At 41.8% G+C, this 9,861-nt stretch overlaps 1 protein-coding gene across 2 annotated transcripts in view; it reads right to left on the bottom strand.

The window, feature by feature from the left end:
* Window positions 1-1,948: 1,948 nt before the first annotated feature.
* The window catches only part of SORL1 (sortilin related receptor 1), a 156,875-nt gene continuing 148,962 nt past the window's right edge, over window positions 1,949-9,861 (bottom strand). For both annotated transcript variants that reach the window (XM_075909722.2, XM_075909723.2), the window contains exon 48: window positions 1,949-8,914. In XM_075909722.2, the coding sequence (XP_075765837.2) occupies window positions 8,847-8,914 (68 nt within the window). In that variant the 3' untranslated portion in view covers window positions 1,949-8,846. The remainder of the gene's footprint in view (window positions 8,915-9,861) is intronic.

The raw sequence follows: 9,861 nt of genomic DNA, 5'->3' as shown, positions 1-9,861 counted from the left end.
CTCTATCAGAAAGAGGCAGCAAGGGGGGGGGGGGAAGAGATGCTTCAAAGCAGCAGCGCCATGTGGAGCCGGGGGTCAGCTGGGGTCTCTCCTGCTGACTCTGGGTTCCATGTGGCACTACCTCTTTGCAATGCTGTAGGAAGCACGGGGCCAGTGGGGGACTGCTTGAGTCCTCTGCTTGCCCCGTGCTCCCTGAAGTGTTTCACTTTTGAAGTGTAGCAACAGCCATGGAGGTGCCCTTCTCGACTAATCGAATAGTCAATGCAAATTGCATCAACTGTTGGATTAGCCAATTAATCTAAATGTAACATCCCTAGTGCTGACAGCCACTGGTTCTATAGTCATCGGCTGCGTCTAGACTGGCAAGTTTTTCTGCAAAAGCAGGTGCTTTTGCAGAAAAACTTGCCAGCTGTCTACACTGGCCGCTTTGAATTTGCGCAAGAACACTGACGATCTAATGTAAGATTGTCAGTGTTCTTCCACAAATACAATGACTCTCCCGTTCAGGAAAAAGCCCTCTTGTGCAAATGCTTTTGCGCAAGAGGGCCAGTGTAGCCAGCTGAGAACCGTTTTGCGCAAAAAAGCCCTAATGGTGAAAATGGCGATCGGGGCTTTCTTGCGCAAAACCGCATCTAGATTGGCATGGATGCTATTCCGCAATAAGTGCTTTTGCGCAAAAGCGTCCGTGCCAATCTAGACGCTCTTTTCCACAAATGCTTTTAACGGAAAAACTTTTCAGTTAAAAGAATTTGTGGAAAATCATGCCAGTCTAGACGTAGCCATCATGTTTAGTTTGCAGTGTTTGATTCTGGATGGACATAATGGGAATATTATTTATTTGTATTGTAGTAGGAGGCCCAGCTGTGAGCCAAGACCCTATTGTGCTGACTGCAATATAAATCTAACACAAAAGGCAGTCTCCTGCTTCAAGGAACTTACAATGCAACTATAAGATAAGCATGATAGGAGTGTTCAGGAAAAAATAAGACTGTGCCTTAGTGTCCTCATCTGTGAAATGGGAGTAATGAGACAGATTTGTAGATCTTCTGATGAAAAGAGCTGGGCAATACAAGTATTATCATGGTAAAAATACAGTGTGAAAAATCTGGAAGTTAGACATCTTATACTTTCACCTTGTGTTGCCCCCCCGCTATAGATGCTCACCTTCTCTATAGGATGCAGTGGTAGCTAAGATGGTTTCCTTGTGGGAGAGGAGGGGAAAAGATCAAGCCAGTGTGTTAAGCTGCTTGAGACAGGAATATATCTCTGTTTGTACTGTGCTTGGCAGGAGGAAGTATTGCCTGATTGTGCCCTCTAGAGCCATCTTAACATAAATGCCAAAGAGCAAGGATAAGATAATGTGTGATGGGGATTCTGCAGTGCTCAGTTGTCAAGCTAAATGTGAAAATATTTACCATGAAAATGATCACTATCCACAGAACTTTTTTATCCTGAAAACATAATAAAAGTTAAACAAGATTCATCATACAAACATGCACATACTTCTGTATCAAAGCTCATTACGGGAGACATTCAGGCATGTGGACTATATTTTAAGCCCCAATGCAGTCTTGTCAATCCCAATGTTCAAAAGCCGTAAGTCAGGTTCTCACAAAATCTTGAGACTGCCTAGAAAACCATGCTGTTCTTGAGAAATTCATGAATGCTGGGTTCTTTAGAGGTCACATTTACAAATTTATCTCTCTGACCACAAGGGCTAGAAACTTATTTTTTAGAGGAAAGCTGAGAGTCTTATAGAATCATGTGACTCCGGGAGTTGAGGCTTTAAGGAAAACATTAAGTATCATGAGGCTTGTGATTAAAACCATGAGAGCTGGCATCAGTGAAATGGGATTTGTTGGCACAACACAGCAGGTCAATTTCAGACTCTGTCATTGATAAATCTATTTACAAAATACATCCTTTAAATAATAAAAAAACAACCCAGTGCTTAGAAATAGCATCAAACATTTTTATTGTACTCCAAAAAAACAAACAAAAAAACAAATCACCATCTCAGGATACACGTAAAGTGGATTTTTTTAAAACATCTGTTTTCTTGACTCATTTAATTGTTTTTTATTCAGTGAAAAAAGTTTGACATTGAAAAATAAAAAAATCCTTCAAAATTGTGCAATAAGACACTTAAAATCAGCAGAAATCAGTAACTGAAAAAAAACATAAAAAAGCAATCAAAATGATAAATATCTAAGCATCACGCTAAAGAGCTTACAGAGGAGAAGCTAATGCTGATGAGATCGGTTGTTTATATTATGTGCTGCCAGTTTAGAATGATCACTGTTTGTTTGTAAACCCCTTGAAGTTGATACTATAGTGAGGAAGCTTCCTGGTTCCAAGGTTACTAACTCAATTAGGCCAGTCAAATTCTGAAGTCCATTTGAAAAAGATGTGGAATTTATTTAGGAAAATATTACTCTCATCTTTCTTGAAATACAGTGTCTAAAGTTGGACTGACAAATCAGCGACATTTGTCATTAAATCATTTGAGGTCCCGGTAAACCAGAGAAAACATGCTGATTCTCTGTACATGTATTTGTGGCACAAGGGCATCCTGGTTTGCTAGGGGAATGTTTAGCATCCTAGAGACTGAAGCTCCTCTGTCCACTGAGCATGGTCAGTGGTAAAGCAAGCTCTACCAGCTTTACCAATATTACTTCACACCAGCCCGGGAGCAACCGTCTCTAGGCCAGGCTCCTGGCCATATGCTTTTGGATTCAGAGTCTGGAAACAGCTTTATTAATTAGTGCTGTGTTGTGGTTAGGCTTTAATGTAATGACCACCTGTCTATTGAGAAATGGGCAGAGATCTTTCAACTCATTTACCAAACACTGAGTTGTGCTGGACTCCGTCTGGTGACCTAAAAGTGAAAATTCCATTAATTGAGAGTACGGGTTGAACTTCTCTAAACTGGACCTCTCTGGTCTGACAACATTTGTGGTCCAGAAGGACCATGGACGTTCCAGACCAGAGAGTCCCAGTGGAGGGCTGGCAGCTGGGAGCCCTGCAGACCAACATGGCTGCCCAGCGAGGCTAGGGAGCCTGACACATGGTGGTGGGGCTGGCAGGGCAGAAGGGCCCGTGGCAGGGAGGAGGTGGCTGGCAGGCCAACGGCCGAGCTAGGACTGGGGGGGTAACGGGGGCTGCGGGGGCCAGAAATGACCTCTTCTGGACTGTCAAAATCCCTCATCTGGAACAAGTCAGGTCCCACGGGTGCCAGACCAGGGAGGTCCAAACTGTACCATTCCACTAGAAAGCCACGAAGAGTAAATGTGGGGTTTGTTAGTCAGGATTTTCATGATCCTAACTATTTTTGATCTGTGACTGAGATCAAAACTACTTTCCTGGTAATCATGTACAAGTACTACATGCAGAATGTATGCTGCAGTTAGTGGCAGTGCTACGTATAAAATCACTGTAGCGCTTTCAATAGACAGCTGAATATAGACTATCATTCTATGGACAAGGCTGTTGCTATACAGAGAACTGAAGTAATTTGTTCACAGTGCAGAGAAAAACTGGGCCTGGTTTCATTTTCCTGAAGGGGTCCTCAGATTTCAAGTTTAGGAAATGGAAACTTCATGTATATTTCACTATATAAGATAAAAAACCAATGACCCAATATAATTAAAACGTTCATCTGTTGTCTTTAGTTCAAATGGACTTAAGAGTGCTGGCTTACTTCTAATGTGTGCCATGAACAATAAAACAGACTCAAAAGTTCACTCAGGGTTACATAACTAGAAGAGTCATTTAAAAAAATAACCAATAGTCAAAAACAAAATCTACTTCTTCAGATGACCGGAGTCTGGACATCCAACACTCCGGTCATCTGAAGAAGTGGGCTGTGCCCACGAAAGCTCATTATACCATCTACATGTTTTGTTAGTCTTTAAGATGCTACTAGACTATTGGTTGTTTTTTAAGTTTTTCCTGTTACAGGCTAACTTGGCTACCCCTCTCAAGCTAGAAGAGTCAGGTACAATGGATACCCTTTTGGTGGACATATTAGCTACGTCTACACTGGCATGAATTTCCAAAAATGCTTTTAACGGAAAAGTTTTCCGTTAAAAGCATTTTCGAAAAAGCGCGTCTAGATTGGCAGGACGCTTTTCCACAAAAGCACTTTTTGCGGAAAAGCGTCCTTGGCCAATCTAGACGCGCTTTTCCACAAAAAAGCCCCGATCGCCATTTTCGCGATTGGGGCTTTGTTGCAGAAAACAGTACTATGCTGTCTACACTGGCCCTTTTGCGCAAAAGTCTTTCGGAAAAAGACTTTTGCCCGAACGGGAGCAGCATAGTATTTCCGGAAAAGCGCTGATGATTTTACATGAGATCGTCAGTGCTTTTCCGGAAATTCAAGCGGCCAGTGTAGACAGCTGGCAAGTTTTTCCGGAAAAGCTGCTGATTTTCCGGAAAAACTTGCCAGTCTAGACACAGCCATTCCGGCGTCCTTGTTCACGAGGGTTAAGGGATTTGTTGGAATAGTGCCTTCTTTTGAAATCTGATGCTGTGTAGTGTGATAGGGCAGGTTAAAGGACTTGATGGATGGGGAGAGAGGCAGCTCAAAAAAAAAACCCCAAAGAACAAAAAAACCCAGCAACAGTCTTGGCTAATCAGGGGAAGCTGAGACAGGGCTGCTATAAATCAATTAAGGGCCAGGTGAGCTGATTCAGCCTTGCCACTGACACAGGACCTCTTTAAAAACCTTGCCTGTGAGGGAGGGCAGGGGAGAGTGGAAGACGAGTCTGGAGGAGGTGAAGGGAAGTGAGAGCTGATAAGGAAAAGGATAGAGAAGCTGAAAAACAGAACATCCGCACTGCCAGAATAGAGGAGGAAGGTAAGGGGCCTGACAAGGAGCGTTTGGGCTTCCTTCCCCAAGTGGGCTGAGAGCCCAGCCAGTGATGGAGGGGGACTGGTTACTCAGCCCAGGCTGACCAGGGTGTCTGTCCCAGTGCCTGTACAGCCAAGAGGCAGAAGCCCAAACACTGGGAAGGGCTAGTGAGACTGTGGGATCGTGGACAGAGCAGGGATCTAGGACCCAAGAATGGGTCTGACACTGCCATAGTAGACAGAGCCAAATTTCAAACTAAGCTCTTTCAATTTAGACTCAGAATAAAGCTATGCAAATTGTGTAGCACAAATTGTGTAGCTTATTCTGACAGAAGGGTGCTGTCTAGATGCACCCTTAGGGTGACAATTTGCTTCACATTTCATAACACTACTGCACCAAAACAAGAACAAAATCTGGATCTATATTGTGTGCACCGTATTTACAACGACCCCTTGCCCATATCTGGGAACAAGATTCTGTGCTTCAAAAGTTCATAAAATATACAATTTATCCATCACTGCATTGATCTTGCTCATATTCCCTGGAACATACAGTTTTCCATTTATATAAAATGCACTAGCCCTGTAAGACTGGTTTGACAAGAGCACAGTGGTTATTTCTGCAGCAGGGGGAAAGTTTTGAGAGTTGAGGCTCTCATTCAATGACAGTACTAGTCACACAAAGTAAAATTCACACACACACTCCTCTGCATGGAGGAGAGCTTGCCTGAGGCCTATAACCTGCTTCATGACACTTCAACCCTTAAGTGAGCTAAAGCAATACCCAGGCACTGAGCTTTATTCCACCCACATTGCATCAACCGAGGCACTGTTAACCAGGAGTATTTTTCATTTGTAACTAAGTGGCTCACACTGGAAAGAGTCAGTATTTTGTACAGCTGAGAAGTGAACTCAGTCTAAGTGACCAGCAATGATCAGTCACCCAGGGGAAGTAGGTTGCCAGGTTCAAAAGTTTGAAAACATCCTACTGGAGAATCGCTACAGTTTATTTAAAGTGGCCATGAGTTATTAATAGTTGGAATTGGTCTTAGTGTGTGTGTCCCTACACAGGAACAAAAGGCATGGGTTAAATTCTGCTTTGCCTCAGGTGAGTCTTTCCACTGAAGTCAACATGACTGTTTAGGTAAGTAAAGCATACAGGATTTGACCAGTATCAGTGTCTAGAGACACACACATACCCCTTTTGAGATACTATTACACTATTTCTTTTTAGAGATTGTGCAGTAATATCTATTTAACAAAACAAAACAAAAAATCCACCACATCCCTGGATTCGTTCTTTTTTTTTACTTCCCCCCAGCTTCCCAGAAATGTATTCAGTAAATCTAGGGATTTGTCACCCTGGGTCAAATTTTTGATCTTGGATATACTGGTGTAAATCGGAGGTGATTTAATTTCCAACAAACTTTATTGGAGTTCCTCCAAATGTATATCTCACAATCAGAGCTGGCCCGAGGTATGGGCTAGTCAGGATACTGTCCAGGGCGCCCCAATGTAGGGGGCACCGCGCAGGGCCAGGCAGGGGAGCCACCGTGCATGCTCCGCGCGTCCATGGTGATGCCACGCATGCGCCGGGCACCCAGGGGCGGGGCCGCGTATGTGCCGGGCACCCGGGAGTGGCGCGTGCCCAGGGGCGGGGCCGTGCATGAGTTGCACTCCCGGGGGCGGTGCTGCGCTCCTGGGGCCCGGGGTGCGCAAATGGCTCGGACTGGCCCTGCTCACAATAGCATCTGGCCCTCACACAAAGTAAAAACAAGCAAGTCATAACTCTAAATAAAGGAGTAGTGTCCTTAAAATCCAATTCCATTTTGGTTCCCCCCCATTTAAAAAAAAAGAAAAAGAGCTCATTTGTCACTGGGGAATGACACACTGCCAGCAGCTGATTTAGTATTTCTGTAGTGTATTGAACCATATAGAACTTCTACTATTTGTACATTTTCTTGCTTGAAATTAATCACTTGTTTATCTAAACATAATTGACCTTGCTGGCCTCACCCTATCCATAGGAAGACTGCAATTATATTTTCAAGTTACACAACAAAGATACTTTTGGTTAAAATATTTATATAATGACAGGACAACACATTGTATTTTACTGGTATAGAGCCAATATGTGTTGCAAATATAAAATATGTATAGATGTGATCCGTGAACACTCACTTACAGTATTTGCTCTTGGGCTGGCAAGTAGTTTTGACTCTATGGGTTGAATTCAAACTCTACTGTCACAAAAAGCTAGACAATGGTACCAGATGTTTTTAACTGCTAACGTTTAGCTTTGTAGCTGATGGTGTGTTTGCAGTAAGTGCAGAACAGATAATGATCGGAATAGATATATATATTACTTCTGAAGCTGAAGTTGAAACCACAACTATTTTGAGGAAATAGTAATGAAGGAATATAATATGCTTTTGTAACCCCAAATAAATTCAGATTTTCAGATAAGTAGAGCTTCATAAGACTGTGAAAAACCTGCATTCAAAGCACTTTCTCTAGTTTAAGACAGCATGTCTCCACCCCACCCTCCGCCTGCCCATCAATATAACAGCATCCTAAAGAAGTTCAATAGAGGAAACACGTTGGTCAAACTGCATTTGACAGCATGTACTGAAATGTGTTTTTAAAGACAGTGACCTCTTTTTCCTCTTAGTTTCCAATTTTTATCAATAATGTATTTAACTAAAGGATCAGACTAACGTAAATACACGTTAGGTAACCCTACAGCATGTAGGGCAATGCTGGTGATGCACAGGACTCCATGGTCTGGAGTTCTGTCAGGCAGAAAAGGTCAGAACTGAAAATTGTGGAGTTTAGGATTAATTATCTAAATCCATATTAAGGGCTAGACCTCTAAACAGTTCCATACAAGTAACTTGCTAGTACCATGGAAGTCAGTGGTACTAACATGTCTAAAGTTACTAATATGTATTAAATATTTGCACAATCTGGACCTTAATCACCTAAATTAGACCTTGACTCAGCAATATACTTAAGCATGTAAATAAATCTTATGTACATGAGTGGTGACTTGAATGGGAATATTTACGTGAATATAAGCAGGCTCATACTTAAGTACCTTGACTGAATCAGGATCAAAAAGTGGTCTGATTGGCTTCAGGGACAGAATCAATGGGAGCTGTGGGTCCCCTTTTTGAAAATGAGGCCACCAACATATTTAGATCTTTATGAATGTAAGTGTTGCACATTTGGCCCTGAGGTCTGGTTCAGAAAAGTCAAAGAACTGAAGCACATGTGTAAATCCCATTGATTTCATTGGGACTTAAGACATGCTTCAAGATAAGAAAGTGCTGAAGTGCTTTGCTGAATTTGGCCCCAGAGTTTTAAAATTTTGACTCCATTTTTTAACAATGGGAGGGGGGGTTAAAATTAACTATTTTTATTATTATGGCAGTAACAATGATTGTGATAGCAAAAATCTATTGCCGTGCAAGATAAAATGGTGCACATTCTCCACAATGTGTACAAAGTTTGACAGTTCTGGAAATCTGATCTAAAGCATGTTTCCCAATAAATTAACACAACAAAAACACTTTCATATAAAACAAAGTCCAAAGGTTGATTTTTTTTAAGTAAATGTAAAACCATCAGGGACTATATTACTTGTCTCCCTCACTATATATAATCTCCTGAATTTTTAAAATAAATTTCTTATTGTCTTAGAAAAATAAAAAAGAGTAGCCAATTTAGTGAAGAGAAAACATCTCACAGACTTAAAAGCATGCCCAGCAAGCACAGCCTTGTAAGACTAAATTAATGTTAAAACAAAGCAATTTGTTTCTAAATCAACCTGGTCTGCAGTTCACAATTGATTACTACAAAGTGTACTTTTTTATTATTTTGGCCCATATAAAAATAATGTATTGCAACTCAAAGTGCATTTTTTAAAATAAACAATCAACTATTTTTATCAAATGAAATATTTACACCATTTGGTTTACAGTCAGAAATGTGCTTCATGCAATGACCATCGGAACATCATCTGAGAATCCAGTTATCATAGGGGCTTCGTCATCCTCATCGCCTGGAAAGTAAACACAATGTTCTGTCATGTTGCTACAGCAGTTTGATGCATTCTAAGGCCAGAAGGGACCATTACATCATCTAGTCTGACCTCCTGCATAATCTAGGAATAATGTAGTGGAGCAGGCTAAGACCATTTGAGCCAATTTCCTCTCCCTAACTGAAGGTGCAGAGAACAATTTGCTTCATGTGTAGATTTTGGTACAGACATGGCAGTTTGGCATTAAAGCGAGACCTTGGAGTTAACAATAGTAAAAAGCATCTTATTTATGCAGGACCTGATCGACCACATGGGATATAATCCTACCAACAGACTTCAACAGGAACAAGAACAAACCCAGAGACTCATTCCAAAGTGTCCCCAAAACAGAAGTTAGGTGCCTGTTCTGCTCCCACATAAGTCAATGGAACTTGTACAAGAGTTGAATACAGCCCAACACACACGCACAAGAACTTATTTGCCATTGAAAATACAGCAGTCTCTGGGGTGGAGCTGAAACTGGGACAATTTTGGCTGAGGACACTAGAATAAATTTGGATGCTGACAGTGAGTGTAGTATTCTGTAGTATTCTCTCAACACAGACATGGAACTAGATTCTCTTCTGGTTTCAACGGAATTCAGTGGATTTATTCTAGCAGAGAGTTTTGCTCAGACATCCTAACCCTTTGAAGTGCATGGGACTCTTGTTTCCAATGGGCATAGGACAGAAACTCCAACAGGGAGAAGGTGGCTGAGTTGGCCCAAGTAGGAGCTGAATCTGTGTTTCCATGTATTGAAAATGCCAAGGGATGGTAGATAAAAAGGAAGAAAGAGGATGTATCTGTCCATTCATGCAGCCCACTCACTAGACTAGTTGCCCATCACTGCCATACATCCTTATTGGCCAGTGCTGTGTATGTGTCAGGCCATGGTTTGAGAAGGTACGGTCAGCGACGTGTAGACTACA

The sequence above is a fragment of the Pelodiscus sinensis genome, chromosome 25, assembly GCF_052426305.1.
Source record: "Pelodiscus sinensis isolate ZL-2025 chromosome 25, ASM5242630v1, whole genome shotgun sequence".
In the NCBI taxonomy this organism is placed as follows: Eukaryota; Metazoa; Chordata; order Testudines; family Trionychidae; genus Pelodiscus; species Pelodiscus sinensis.
Note: the sequence above shows the minus strand (reverse complement) of the source record. Positions and strands in the feature narration are given on the sequence as shown.